Source organism: Blastomyces gilchristii (genome assembly GCF_000003855.2).
Source record: "Blastomyces gilchristii SLH14081 genomic scaffold supercont1.26, whole genome shotgun sequence".
Taxonomy (NCBI): domain Eukaryota; kingdom Fungi; phylum Ascomycota; class Eurotiomycetes; order Onygenales; family Ajellomycetaceae; genus Blastomyces; species Blastomyces gilchristii.
This window is the reverse complement of record NW_003101656.1, coordinates 518,957-535,564: the sequence shown is the minus strand read 5'-3', so window position 1 is coordinate 535,564 and position 16,608 is coordinate 518,957. Positions and strand designations below refer to the sequence as shown.

Here is a 16,608-nt window from a genome sequence, read left to right as displayed (position 1 = left end):
AATCAATTTCTCTGTAAAAAATTGATTTATTTTTTGTCAGTTTATCTCTCCAAAAAACTGTTATATTATTTGATTTATTATCAATTGATATCATACTTCTTCCTCACTGTATTTTAAGAAAGAGATTATAAAGATTTTATTGATTTATCTTAAAAATCAATTTTAGTTTATTAGATCTCTTCAAAAATCTAATCTAGTTACTGAACTAGTGTGAAAAAAATCAGATATTTTATACATAAAAGTCTTTTATTCTTCTTTTGAAACAGCCTAATCAACTTTTCAATTGAAAACAGACTTAGAAACCTCTTAATTGAAACAGTCTGATCAACTTTTCAAAAGTGTTCAATACATATCTCAATTGAAACAGTCTGATCCACTTTTCATTGAGTGAGAATAATGAGTATAAAAATACACTCAGTTGATGTGAAAAAAGATGCTTTCTCAAATGCTATTTCTGAGATTGAAATTCTGAAGAGAAGAAAGAAAGAAGAAATAGAGAAATAACAAGTTCTTGAAATACAGAAACTTGAAAAAGCAAGCAAGATTCTTGAAAAGCAGTGTCTGAGTGAGATAAATGAAGAAGTTCTGTTAATTCTTCATACTCAGACTAGATAACTACAGAAGATGATTAAGTTCAAACTTGAAATTTCAAACACAGTTCAAAAAACATTGAAAATTCCTAGTACAATCACTGACTTCTTATCTTACTCTTCTTTCTTCTTTTCTACTTCTTCTTCTTCTTTGAAATAGAAGAAAACATATGCTCAAGCAGCTGAATCTGCTGTCTCTAAATCTGCTATCTCAAAATATGCTCAAAATCCTGAGAAAACTGAGAAGAATAATACTCATACTTCTATTGATAGAAAAGTGAAGAAAAAAATACAAAAGAAGAAAAACTTTCAAATCTTCAGAAATAGAAGACTTATTCTCAAAGTATTAAATCAGAATATCTTGTAAAGAAACAAGCTAAACTCAAATCTCATTTTCAGAATCAGAAATGAAATTAATCAGCAGTTCTTTTCTCAGTTAATGACTGTTATTGAAGTTCAAAAATCAGTTATAGCTTCAATTGAGTTATTCTTCTTTAGAAACTCTATCATTCTAACTACAATGTCTGAATTCAGTGCAGAATTTCTTATTCAGAATAAGAATCTCTGAAAATCAGCATTAGAATCTTTGTTAAACACAATAATTCTATCTGAGAGAGATGAAAAGTGAGACAAATTCATTCTTGATAATATTTCAGTTGAAATTTTTGACTGTGAAGAAGAAAGGCTACTTCTCAAAAATGAATTAGAAGAATATAAGTTCATTCAACTGAGAAAAGAGCCTGTATAAACTGACCGTGTGACCGTGTCTGGGACCAGGACCAGATTTTTTAATAGTCTCATTACCAATTCGACTGATCCCATTACACGGTTTTAACATTAGATAGTAGTCTCATACTGTCCCAGTGAGACTTACTGTCTACTCTTGTCACATTTTCCAAATGAGATCATGATTTCCACTTCTCAATTTAAATTATTTTTATTGCTTTAAATGACTTTAAATCTCATTTGAGTGTTACCAAAAAGCGTTACTTTTTAAAAAATTAAAAATAGTTTAAAAAAAACCTTAAAATGTCTAAAAATAGTCACTTTATGCCAAGAATGGAACTAAATGGAACCAAATGGGACCACTTTCTCATTTTTTTCAAGTCATGGTTTCATTTTAAGATCTGATATATAGTCACTTTACATGTTTTTTTGATAGCCAGTCCCAGCGGGATTCACGCCAAGAAATGTATGGGACCAGACCAAATGAGATCAAATGTGAAATTCATGGTCCCGGCGGCCAGTCTAAGCCTGTATAACTAAATTCAATTAAGTTCAGACAAAGCAGAAGAAATGACTCTGTTCTAGTATATACAAAGATACTTGAACAGTCAAAGATCTCTGAAGTAAGAGTAGCAGATTTGAAAATGAGAGTTCATGAATACAAAGACTCAAGAATGAATCTCAAAGCTCAAACACAGTGTTTAAACTATCAAAGATATGAATACTTTATAATCTCCTGTTTCAGAGACTCAAAATGTGCATTCTGTGCCAGAGATCACAAGACTAGTGAGTATAAATATGAAACATGCTTAAAAAGAGATGAAATATGTCAACATACTCTTCTTAAATGCTCTAATTGCAAAGAAAAACATATATCTAGCTCAAAAGAATGTATATTTACTTCAAGAGCTCAAAAGAACTGAAGAAAAGATGAAGCTCAAAGCAAATCTAGAACTGAAGAGAATAGTCAAGCCAGTAAACTCACAACTGTAAGCTTAAAAAGAAGAAACTCTCAACTATCTAAATCTTCAAACTTCAATTCTTCAGTTAAATGTAAACAGAATTTGAATTCTCAAACTCTTGTTAAGATTAGAGAATTGAGAAATGACTCTGATGATAAACTAGACATAATATAAGCAGTTGAGATTTCTACTTTTCAGAATAGTTATAATCTACTATCTGATGATAGTGATTAGATTCTACTCTACTCTCTTTTAGTATGAATATACAATAAAAACAACAAAAAAAGTTTAAAAACTCTTCAAAAATTACATTTATTTAAAATAATATGAATAGAAACTCAAATTGTATTTATTCTTGTCTTCAAATTATATTTGAATAAAAAGTTGATTTTATACTACTTCAGAAGCTGAATTTTAATGCTGAGCAAAAATATGTCATTTCTTATTCAAGCTACTACTGCTTTTTATCTCAAAAGTCTGAGATAAAGTTGAGAGTAGTGATCTATAAAAGAAAGAGATCAAGATATTAATTTAATCTAAGATTTAATATCATATCTGACCCTGATATTCTGATGAGTGATATTATAGACAAAGAGAATGAGTTTGACACTATACAGCTTATAAATATCTATAATGAAAAGTCATTGAAGAAAAATAATAATATCTGAATAATTGATAGAGAATTTCTGAACATAACTTCATCAAGAAACTCTATAATTATAGAAGATTTCAATGCACATCATCTCTGATGAAATTCAGAATGCAAAAGAGCAGTAAGAGCTAATAATCTGATTGAATGAATCTTTGAACATTCAATAGATTTAGTTAATAAGTCTGATCAATAAACATTCTTTAGAAAAGATATGAAACAGAAATCTATTATAGATCTAATCTTCATATCATAAAATGTAATAGAAAAAAGACTTGTAAACTGATTTATTAATTCAAATGAGACATCAGAATCAGATCATGAAATTATTCAATTTAATATTGAACTGAGTGAGAAATAAATGAGTGAAAATCCTCTTCTCTCTAATCAGTTTAACTTTGAAAAAGCTGACTGAAAGACAGTTGAAGAAAGTATAAAACTGTTAAAATCTGAAAGACAGAGTGAGCTGTATTAAAACTCTGATCAAGATATCTCAAATGAAATGCTTGAGAATAGAGTGAAGCTCATTACATCTATTATTCTAGCAAGTGTTAAAGACAATATTTCAAAGAGAAAGTCTTCTGAGTATTCAAAATCTTGATAAAATGAGAATATTATATCTAAAAGAAAATAATTGACTACTGCTAGAAGAGATTGAAAGAATGATATAATTTCTGATAAAGAGTTCAAAGCTATCAGAAATGAATATTTTTCAGATATTAAAAAAGATAAAACAGACTACTGAAATAAATTTCTTAAAGAAGCATAAGAAAAAGAAGTTTTTAAAGCTTTTAACTATACTAAAACAAGAAGTGTAGCAAAACTTTCAATCTTAGAATATGAGTTTCAGAATGAATCATATACAGCAAACTCTTTTGAGAAAAAATATTAAGTTTTTATAAGAACTCTCTTTCAAAACTCATCAGATTCAGATTCAGAGAAAGAGAATATATCACTTCTTAACTATATTGATGAAAATGACTGAGAATGATCTGATCTTACTCAAGATAAATTAGAGTCAGCTATCTTCTCAAGTTCAGTTAAGACTGCTGCAGGGCCTGATTCAATTAATCACTTGATTATTCAAAATACATACTTCTACTTAAAGAATGAATATTTTGAGCTTCTTTTCAATCTCTTGAAAAATGAATATTATTCTGAATGCTGAAGAGAAGTCACTGAAGTGATTCTTATAAAATTTAATAGAAAAACTTCAATTCTCAAGTCATATTGAGTAATATCTCTATTGAACTGTCTAGAAAAGATTTTAGAAAAGATAATAGCTACTTAAGTATCTTTTATAAGCTCTATCAGTGATTCTCTTTTATTCAGTGAATAAATGAGAGATAGAAAACAGTGTTCTGCAATTGACACTGTTCTCTCAGTTATTCATGATATTCAAATAATAAAGTATAAGAGTCTGGTCTCAACTGCAGTTTTTATTGATATAAAAGAAGCATTTAATCATGTTTCAAAGTCAAAGTTAATTCAGATATTAAAGATGTTAAAACTGTCACTTTCTCTAATAAAATGAGTTAACTGTTTTATATCTAAAAGAATTATATCACTCTTCTTTAATAGAATCAAATAAGACAAGACTGAGATAAAAATAGAAGTATTATAACAATTTTCAATCTCACTCATTTTATTTGTAATATACACTGCATATCTATTCAAAAATAGAAATATGAGAATAGTGCAATCTCTGAGTTATATGAATAATATTGATCTAGTCTACAGCTTAAAAACTATCAAAGAGAATTTGAAAGTAATTGAACAAGCTGCAAAGAAAATCTTTGTTAAAGCAGATATCAATCAAATTCAATTTAATATGAATAAAACTGAGTTAATTCATTTCTTTTCTAAATTTAATGAGAAAGAACTATCTCTAACTCTTTTAAATAGAGAGATTAAACCCAGTGTAAATGTCAAATGATTAGAAGTATGATTAAACTTCAAGTTGAATTTTAAATATCACATTCAATAAAGAACTGTCAAGGCAGAAAGACTATTGAACAACATAATCAGACTATTAAATACAGAGAGAGATCTATTCTTCCAGGCTATGAGATAGTTATATATAGCCTGTATTACATCAGTAGCTGATTATGAAGTTCAAGTTTGATGAAATAATCAAGAGAATTTCACTGAACTCTTTCAAAGTCTGCAAAACAGAGTCTTGAGAAGAATTCTGAAAGCATTCAAATCATCTTTTATTAAAGCAATGAAAATTGACGCTTCAATTTCTTCTTCTACTATTAGATTTGAAAAGGCCTGTATATACTATGCTCTGAGAGTTATAAAGATGAGCTTAAATTATATAATCAGAGAAAGAGTCTCTTTGTAAGAGGTCTACGCCGAATAGATCGGTATAATATTATAGGTCTTATATAACAAAGATAAAACCGCTAGAGAAGATAAGAAAGAGAAAGTGCAAGAATCAGTGATCAAGGTGAATATTTATATGTGTATGTGATGGTGTACACCGTGAAGCTTCAGGGTGGAAGAATATATGCGCGTTCATAGCAGCTGAGAATCAGTGATTGAGAATGGCCGAGAATCGGAGTGGCGATCGAGAATGGCTGAGGATCAGAGTGTACATAGAATCTGTGGAGTGTAACAGAATAGTCTATATGATTGATTGAGATGGCGGCCGAGGATCAGTGATCGAGAATGGCTGAGGATCAGAGTGTATGTGGTATCTGTGGAGTGTAATGGAATAGTCTATATGATTGATCGGGCGCAGCCCGCCACATTAGCCCCCCCCTTTCCAGAAGCAGTTCCCATCAGTCAAGGGCTGCTGTTTCAGATAACACGGAACTCAGAGTCTGATTGGTTGAGAAGGGATCAGATCAGTGGCAGCGCGGCGGAGCAAGCTTGTGTGGAATACATCATGAATCCCTGGTGATGTGTCAAGGCAGTAGTTATGACTACCTAGGACTTCTATCACTTTATACCTGGCATAGCAGTAGTCTAGCGTACAAGATGGACATGTGGTTCATATGTTCTTGATGTTCAATCACACAAGATCTTCTATCTTATACTGCTCTGCAGGATCTTGTTGAATGTTGATTTGATCTTCTTGATCTCTATCATTGTTAGGGAATATCAAGCTTCTGTTTCAAGTGTTCAACAAGATGCCTTATTCAGATAGCCAGGCAAGTTCTAACATAAGATTGTAATCAAGATTATCAACTTCATATGTGTAGACATCTTCACATTGATATCCTCTCACATCTATGGTCAGCTTCACCATGTAACAGGTACAAATGTCTTTTGAACCATCAAATTCTGCAATGAGTCAGGGTTTTGATAGAGAGATATGCTGAAGATTATGATGTCTTACAACTGAAGATTTTATCATTGCATAGTAGCATAGACTGCTGTCTATCATGGCTTTCATTTTATACATGTTATCAACCACAGTAGATACAAGGATTACATTCAATGACATCTTCTCTTCAAATTGTTGTTATCTGACCTCTTCAAGCTTCTGTTTCATTGAGACATTCTTGTAGTTATCTTCTGAATCTTTCTTCACTGCAATATGATTGGCGCGGACAGGCACTGATTCATTCTTCAAACAAGAAGAAACTGATCTTTCTCTCAATTATGAAGGTGCCAGTCTTTCTCTTAAGTGTGGAGGCACATAGGTTGATCAGCAGTTAAAAGTGATGTGTCTCAATCAGTTACAATTAATGCATACTTCACATTGACATTGATTGATGACTTCTTCAGAAGTGATCCCAGGGACTCAGAAGCCTGTTCAGACAGCAGAGACCCTTGCTTATATATAGACATTCAAGTCTACTCAATTCATGACATCTGCATCATGATTGTTCTTCAGTGTGAGTGTATGAGTGACTGGGTTATTTGTCAGTGCAGGTGTATAAGTGGCTGGATTATTTATCAGTGCAGGTGTGTGAATGTAATATCTTCTGTCACTGTTCTGTATACTCTTGAGCTTGGTAAGACAGTCTTTCATTGTCTGAAGCTGTGTACAGAAGCCTTCATAAGTCTGGTCTTTGTCTGTGCTTATAAGGGTCTGTAAGAGTTTGAAAGTTAATGTCTTCTTGAGCATGCTAATCTTCATTCAATTCTCTCAAGATTAATCACCTGCTTCTAGAATCTTGATGTTGAAGTTAGAGATGAATGTTATAAGAGAAGTGTTTCTCTGTTAAACACTCTGTAACTAATCTAATGCTTTCTGTTACATAGCAGTGTCTCAGAACAAAATATCAAGATATTTCATGATATTGTCAGGTATTCACAACACTGATTTGTATACTTTCATTCATGAATAGAACTTCTGTTTCACACAATTCTTCAATTATTCATTGATATATCAATCTTGATTAATTAATGAACTGATGAAATCTTCATCTACACTCAGTTTCACAAGTATTTCCATTCTTCATGATGAGTAGAGAGTGAGATTGAAAGCATTGAAATATGCAGAAGCATCTAAGCATTCTTTCAGTGCTTTTGTATTCAATTCTGTAGATGTTGAAATTGCATGAGTTTCTTGTGATAATTGTTGAATCTCCTCATATTAATGTTGTTCAGTTGCATGCATATCAGCTATTTATTGTTGTTGTAGTTTCAACATTGCTCAGAGCCACTGTGACACTGTGTCTATACTCATGTTCAAGAGTTTCATATTATTGTTAGACATGATTATATTGATTGTTGAATGTGTAATTGTATTCTCATACATCTGAGTGTCAGAACTCTCAGGTCTTTTGCTGATATTCTCTTATAAGATCTTATTCTCTTTGTAAGATCTTGTTATGAGGTCAGAGTAACTGGTGATCAAGCTTCTATCTGAGAACTATCTGAGAACTCAGTGTTCACTTAACTGTGTTTTCTCTTTCTTACATGTTGTTATGTATTCAGATATCTCTTGATGAATAATTGTTTCTGATGAGGAGATTATGCATGAATAATTGTTTTCTAATAAGAAGATGATGAGTGTTTTTATAGTGTAAGAGGCCTACACTGAATAGATCAGTATAATATTATAGGTCTTATATAATAAAGATAAAAATGCTGGAGAAGGAAAGAAAGAGAAAGTGCAAGAATCAGCAATCAAGGTGGATATTTATATGTGTATGTGGTGGTGTACGCGGTGGAGCTTCAGGGTGGAAGAATATATGCACATTTATAGCAGCTGAGGATCGGTGATCAAGAATGGCCGAGAATCGGAGTGGTGATTGAGAATGGCCGAGGATCGGAGCATACGTAGAATCTGTGGAGTGTAACGGAATAGTCTATATGATTGATTGAGGTGGCGGCCGAGGATCGGCGATCGAGAATGGCCGAGGATCGAAGCGTACGTGGAATCTGTGGAGTGTAATGGAATAGTCTATATGATTGATCGGGCGCAGCCCGCCACACTCTTCTTCATTTCTATTAATTAACTCTGAAAATGAACTGAATTGAAATAGATTTCTTGATTAAAATGAAAATAATTCTTTAAAGAAAATGTCTTCTCAACTGTACAGACTATGCTCTCTGATTAAAAATCAATTTTCTTCTTTAAATGTTGAAAAAGTTGATTATGAGAAGTTATCTCTCTGAAGAGAAAAGCTTGAATCTCTTATAGACTTACAAATAATTGAACTATCAAAGAAGAAAGAATATGAATAGCATTTGAAGAGAATTTCTACAATCAATATAAAAGACTCTATTCTGATTTATTCAGATGACTCAAAAATGAGAATTTTAATAGATTAGACACAGACATTGCTTATACTGAAGATAATATTAATTTTATCTCAGATTTCTGAAATCTAAACTATGAATCTGAAGTCTTTGATGCTGAACTATTTATAATAGTGAAAGCTTTCAAACTCATTGAAATGAAATCTTATAAAAGAGGAAATAGTTTGAAAGAGACATGAATATTCTCTGATAGTTAAGCTGCTTTAAAAAGACTTAGAAATAGTCAGATTCATAATGATCAAATGAATCTTGAACTGATCTTAAACTCTGTTTTGAAAATTCAAAAGAGAAGAACATCAAAGCTGATAATTCATCTGCACTGAGTTTCTACTTATATGAATATTTATGACAATGAATTGGCTGATTCAGCTGTAAAAAAGAGTGCAGAATTAAGTAGATCTATTCAAAAAATTATGTCCTGATCTTTTATAAAGAGAAAAATAAAAGAATCTTATTTAGACAAGTGAAATGAAAGCTGGCAGAAATAAAAGAAGAGTATACATTATTCAAGATTGAAAATAAAACTCAAGTGAAAATCTTGTTTAATTAAATGTAAAAAGAAAATATTCTTATCTATAATACAGCTGAAACTAGAATATGACTATTTCAAATCTTATATACAAAGATTTGATGATAGATTTGACTCAATAGAATGCTTATTCTGCAATGCAAATGAGAATCCTGAGTATATTATAATGCACTGTGCATTATACAATAGTCTCAGAGTCAGATTGAAAGAGAAGTATAATCTAAATTAATTAAATATGAGATTCTTATTCTCAACTGAGACAGGAATTAAATACTTAATAGACTTTCTATCAGAAACTCAAGCAGCTACAAGAAAATGGCTAAATTCACAATTATCTGAATATGAAGAGGAGGAAATTAAGCAGATATAGTCTGTTAAAACAGCTATATACTATCTTTTAATAATTTGTTTTGTTACAGTCTCTCTTTACTTTATCTTTTCCTTTTAATTCCTTTCTATCTATCTATTTAATGTGTCTATCTTTAAGACTGTGTTCTCTTTTCCTTTGTCATGATATTGTCAAATGGTTTCAAAGTATCAGAAGATGTTAAAACACTGCAATTTGTAAACAGTTTTTGTATTCTGAGCTGGAATTTTCTGATTTTGCATATCTGAAATTGATGAATGTATAATAGTTAACTTTACAGATATAGGAAAAACTCTGAGAACTAAAAGTTCTCAGGTAGATGTCATAGTCTCTGACTGCATACATCTATAATTGAAGAATGATAATAATAATAATAATAATGTCTTACAACTGAAGATTTAATCTTTGTATAGTGACATAGATCACTATCTATCATCACCTTCATATTATACATGTTATTCATCACAGTAGATACATCAATCATATTCATTGACATCTTTTCTTCAAATTATTATTATCTGATCTCTTCAAGCTTCTGTTTACAAATTTGAACACAAGTTAATCTTTTCCCTGTTTTATCAAGATGTTCTCATAGTTTTCTTTCAAATCTTTCTTCCATGCAATGTGCTTAATATAGATAGATACTGATTCATTCTTTGTGCGAGAACACACTGATATTTCTCTCAGATGAGAAGACATGTAGTCTGATCTTATAATTTAATAGACTTACTCACTAGATATTTCATTAGCATGTTACTCAAGATTTTATTCAAGTGTTTTATCTTTCTATTTATCTGCAGATAATATGATGTTGTTCTACAATAGCTTATCTATAACTGACTTATGAAATGCCTGATCACTTCTTCTATGAGATTCAGATCATTATCAGTTAGAATCTCATGCAGTATTTCATAGTTAACATAGATCTCATTATGTAGAAACTTTATTATTATCTTCTCTGATATCTCTGAAACTGCTTTCACAACTGATCAGTCAGTAGTGTAGTCAATAGCAGTAATTATTCAATGATTTTTATTTAATATTCACAGTAGTATGTGTAAGAGATTCATCTCTTATTGTTTAAACAGTTGTATTATACTTTTTATCTGATATTACACTTTCTTATATTCTCACTCTTTCTTAGATTTCTTTATAAGCTGATAATTCAGATACTTATAAGTGTACATCTAAATGTTCTTAATCATGCTTAATCAGTAAACTCTTAATTTAAGTACACTTATGAGTTCAGAGCTTTTCAAGTGACTAAATTTCTTGTATATGTGAGTTATTAAGTTATGTCTAAATAAATGTTTCAGATAGAGAGCTTCTGTATATTCTAGATTATAGTAAAATATAATATTATTTTTCAATTTTCTCAGTATGAAGTTCAGAAGCATCTCTTTTACTACTATTATAAAATACTTATTATTTGATATCTTGCTATTCTTTAAGTAAGAGATTATTGTATTCACTTATTCTGATTTCTTGTGTTTTCTCAGTGTGTTTAATATAAACTTGTTCTATATCTGATTTGCAGAACTCTCACTCATGAAATCGTATCTATGACTCCTTGTACTACATATTACAGTGTTCAATTTCTTTCAGTATCTGATATGAAGATTATATGCTTAGAACTCTGAGATTTAATATACTAAGTATTTGAAGAATTTCATTATCAATTGTAGATAAACAAGACATTTGTGATTCATAATCATTATTATTACATGCCTGTTATCAATATATGTATTTCACAATATCAGTATATACTTAATTACTAGTAATTTCTTTTTATACACTGAGTAATTGAGCTCAGTGCCTGATAGTTTTCTATTATTATATATTATCAGATACAGCTTGATATTCTTACTTATCTGTAGAAGAGTGTCTCTGATAGCTTATTCAGATATATTCATTTTAATGTAGAAAGATTTATCATGATCTGGTTGAATAAGTACTGAGAATGTTATTATATATTCTCTCAGTGTGAGAAAGGCCTCTTTATATGTAAGATTTTAGATAATTGAATGACACTTCTTCTTTCACAGATTAGTATCGTGTTACTCTTAAGAGATCTGAGAGTGATGCAGCTATTTATATGAAATTCTTGATAAATCTGCAGTAATATGAGATTAACTTAAGAAACTATTGTATATAATGTATATTTCTCAGCTGCAGTTAATTTGCTATAATATTTAATTTCTTCAGAATGAGATGTATACAGTTATCACTCACTATATATTCTATAAACTTCAACTCTTCTGTTTCAAATACACACTTTGTTGATTTGATATAGAGCTTATACTGTGTCAGTGTTATAAGCACTTCATCAAGATACTTCATATATTTATTATATAAGTTTGAGACGACCAGAATGTTATTCAGATATACAAGGTATGAGATTTCATTCTATTTATAAAGAGTTATATTCATTGTCATTTGAAAGATAACAGATACATTTGTCAGACTAAATAATATTGCTAGAAATTTGAACTTCATTGATTATATATTAAATGCAGTTTATAATACTGACAGTAGACTGACCGTGTGACCGTGTCTGAGACCAGGACCAGATTTTTTAATAGTCTCATTACCAATTCGACTGATCTCATTACATGGTTTTAACATTAGATAGTAGTCTCATACTGTCTCAGTGGAACTTACTGTCTACTCTTGTCACATTTTTCAAATAAGACCATGATTTTCACTTCTCAATTTAAATTATTTTTATTGCTTTAAATGACTTTAAATCTCATTTGAGCATTACCAAAAAGTGTTACTTTTTAAAAAATTAAAAATAGTCTAAAGAAAATCTTAAAATGTCTAAAAATAGTCACTTTATACCAAGAATGAAACTAAATGAGACCAAATGAGATCACTTTCTCATTTTTTTCAAGTCATGGTTCCATTTTAAGATCTGATATATAGTCACTTTACATGTTTTTTTGATAGCCAGTCCCAGCGGGATTCACGTCAAGAAATGTATGGGACCCGACCAAATGAGATTAAATGTGAAATTCATGGTCTCAGCGGCCAGTCTAACTGACAGTTTATCTATACAGATCTGCTAGTGATCTAAGAGAAGATTAATCTTTAATAGATATTAAGCATTTTTAACTGTATTCAACTGTTGTTAAATCTGTGACAGTGAATATTCATTCTTAATTATAAGCTTATTAAGTGCTTGATAATTAATCCATATCTATTACTCTTCATCTGTCTTTTTCATGAATAGAACTGAGAAGTCTCACACAATTGATAAGAATTATATACAATGATGTTTTAGAAGGTCTGTGATCTGATACTTCTATTCTTCAAGATATATCTGTAATAGAGAGCATATATTTTAATTAACTGATTTCATATTCTCTGTGTCAATCTCATGTACAAATTCTTATTCTGACAGTAATTTCAGTGAAGATATATTCAGAAGATCTTTTTATACTTCTTCAGAAGTTTCTTCATACACTTGTTATTTTGTATATTCTTTATCTTAATGAGATCTTATGAATCATTCTCTTTGCTTATTAATGTATAAGCAGATTTAACTCTTCTATATCAGAGATGTAAAATCTTCTTCTCATATCAGTTGATAGAATTGTATGAACTGTTTTCTTTCTATCAGTTAACTGCATATGACATGTACATCATTGAATCTGCAGATTGAATCTTTGAAATCAATAAGTCTGAAGAATAAGATTGTATTTTACATTCTGCAGCTCTCACATTCAAATATTAGCAAGATCATTCTTCAAAGTGTAAGAAAACTCTTACTCTTGCAGGTAATACTAAATATCAGTTATTAAATAATCTTATACAAGCATCAAATACTCACTTACACTCACTTTTCTGCTTGTACAGCCCTCTCTATCACTTTCACTCTCTCTCTCTACTACTCTCTTTCACTCTGTATCACCCTGTATCACTTCTACCACTTCTTTCTACCTCCTCCACCCCTTACTCTTTACCCCCTCTACCACCACCACCGCCTCTACCGCCCCGCAGCCCCTCTATCACTTCCACCCTTTCCCCAGACCACCCTCTACCCCCCTCTTACCACCCCTTTCACCCCTTTCACCCTCTACCCCCTCTACCCCCTCTACCACTACCACCACATCTACCGCCCCTACCCTGTTCCCCTACCACTCTCTTTCACTCTGTATCACTCCGTATCACCCCTACCACCTCTTCTACAGTTTCACCTCTTAACCTCTACCCTCTCTACCACCATCACCGTCTCTACCGCCTCTACTCTCTCTCCCTACCAGCCTCTTTCACCCTGTATTACCCCGTATCATCCCTGGTTCTCTACCACTCCTTCTACCTCTTTCACTTCTTACCCTCTGCCCCCTCTACCACCACCACCGCCTCTACCGCCTCACAGCCCCTCTATCACTTCCACCCTCCCCGCGGACCATCTCTTACCACCTCTTATCACCTCTTCCGCCTCTTTCACCCTCTACTCCCTCTATCATCACTATCATGTCTACCGCCTCATAGCCCTCTCTATCACTTCTACTCTCTATCTCTACCCTCTTATCATCTCTTTCATTTCTACTCTCTATATCATCATCATCATCTCTATCACTCAGCAACTCTCTCTAATACTCTCACTCTCTATCTCTACTCACTGTTACCATCTCTTTCACTCCTTTCACTCTCTACTCTCTCTATTATCATTATCATCTCTACTTCTTCTACTACTCTCTTTTACTCTGTATCATCTCTATCATCATTATCAGATTAATCAGAGCTGTACAGACTGCAGAGTCAGCTATTCAATCTCATTCATGAATTCAAAGAGATGTATATAACATCACATAAGATTTTATTACAGAGTATTTAGCAGTATATACTATAAACACAGAGATCAAAATGTGATAGAGATAGTAAGAGAGAAGTAGAGATAGTGAAAGTGATAGAAGAGACTTTAGAGTAGTAGAGAACAATGAGATAATAGAGAGACTAGAGAGTGAAAAAGAATATATATTATACTAAATTAATTAGTGACTGTTATAACCTCTTTACATTCATAAGCAAGTTCAAAAGCAGCTGTGTTATTATTCAGCAGTCATATATTCTTTCAAATTATAAATAAATTCAGTAATTCAGAAATTATAATGTTTTCTGTATCTATATAAAGAATTCTTTTCTAAGAAAGTCTTTGAATAATAAAGTCTATATAAAAACTGGAACTTATTAAGAAAATATAACTTGATTGACTCTAATTCTGTCTGAAGTGTAATAATTAAACCTTGAAAAATTGAAAAATATTATATAATTAGATAACAATCTCTGTTATTCTTCTTTACTGATAATATGAATATAGAATATAATGTACATTTCATTAAATCTATATTTAAAATTATATACACAAATAATAAAAGAGATTATTTGAATTCATGATCTGATCTTGTGTTTTATGTAATAAGAAAAGTTCATTTCACTACTAAGTTACAGAAATCTTGCAGAAATGAGCTAAATTTCTGAAGTATATTAACACTGTAAATGCGGAAATAGAATTTATAAAGAAGCAAGAATAAGTGCTGTTAAATAACATATAAAAACTATTGATTTATTGTCTGAACTCAGAAGCCAGGTTAAAAATGAATATAGAAGTTAGAAAAAATCACACACAAGCTATTTCACAGCAATGATAATGAAATTAATTAATATTATTATCAAATTCACAGATTCTTCTCAAATCTATTTTTCTCTGCAAACGAGTGTTCAATTGATGTAAGAGACCTACACTGAATAGATTGATATAATAGAGATAGGTCTTATATAACAAAGAGAAAAACATTAGAGAAGAAAAAGAAGGAGAAAGTGTGAGAATCAGCAAACAAGTGAATATTTATACATGTATGTGATAATGTATGCAGTGAAGCTTGGAAGCAGAAGAATCTATATACATTCAGAGCAGCTGAGAATCAGAGATTAAGAATGGCTGAGAATCAGAGTATACACATTCAAGAATGAAGCAGTTGAAATCTGTGAAGTGTAACAGAATAGTCTATATAATTGATCAGATGCAGCTCATCACATTAGTTCCTTCTTTTCAGAAGCAGTTTTCATCAGTCAAGAACTGCTGTTTCAGATAATGCAGAACTCAGAGTTCAGATCAGACTATTATACCTGACTTATTTCAGAAGATATTGACAGCTGCAGTCATGAGATCTCTTATCAAGAATATTCTTAATCTCTCACTCAAGCTCATTATCTTCTTCTATGATGCCTGGTGGCTGTCAGTCAGAAGTCAGTTGAGAAGAGAACAGATCAGTGACAACACAGCCGAGCAAGCTTGTGTGAAAGACATTATGAATTTCTGATAATATATTAAGACAGTAGTTGTGACTATCTAGAACTTCTATCACTTTATACTTGATATAACAGTAATTCAGTATATGACATGAACATGTGATCTGTATATTCTTAAGATTCAATCATACTAGATCTTTTATCTTATATTATTCAGTGAGGTCTCAGTGAACATTAATTCAATCTTCTTAATTCTGTTTAACACTCATCATGAAGATCTCTGCTTAATCACAGATATCTCAGAGTTTTATTACTATATTGTCAGTGATCTGAATCAGACTGCAGAGATTCAGTGTGAAATATATAATCTCTAGAAGATTCACTACTTTTATATAATATTCATATATGAGAAAGAACAGGCTTATATCTGTTAAAATAGGATCTCAATCATTGATAGCAATCTCTGCATGTAGAAGAAGATCATATCAATCATCTTATAAGTGATTGCAGAACTTATGAAGATCATTCTTCACAGTCTGAATTGTTCATTCTGATACATTATCAGTCTCAGAGTGATAGACAGTTGACAGATAGTATATAATCTTGAGAACTTGATAGATTCTTGTTCAGAGAGTACTTATGAATTGACAGCTCTAATCTGATACTATAGATCTCAGTAATTCATGCATCTGATAGAACAGGCTCTGTAGAAAAGCTTCAGTAACTGGTTCAGTATTCATTTTATTACAAGATTTTAATATTATATCTTTACTCAATCAATTCACAATGATCAGAATGTTTCT

The 16,608-nt window shown here is 31.1% G+C and overlaps 2 protein-coding genes across 2 annotated transcripts; one reads left to right on the top strand and one right to left on the bottom strand.

Annotated features, from left to right (window-relative positions):
* Positions 1 to 772: 772 nt before the first annotated feature.
* On the top strand, positions 773 to 933 carry BDBG_17826 (uncharacterized protein; the record flags this gene model as incomplete). Its single annotated transcript, XM_031725462.1, has 1 exon — positions 773 to 933. A coding segment is annotated over one exon (161 nt), but the record flags the coding sequence as incomplete, so codon positions are not given.
* A 5,164-nt stretch (positions 934 to 6,097) lies between these two features.
* On the bottom strand, positions 6,098 to 6,381 carry BDBG_17825 (uncharacterized protein; the record flags this gene model as incomplete). Its single annotated transcript, XM_031725461.1, has 2 exons — positions 6,098 to 6,200; positions 6,309 to 6,381. Coding segments are annotated over 2 exons (174 nt in total), but the record flags the coding sequence as incomplete, so codon positions are not given.
* Between the last annotated feature and the right edge of the window lie 10,227 nt (positions 6,382 to 16,608).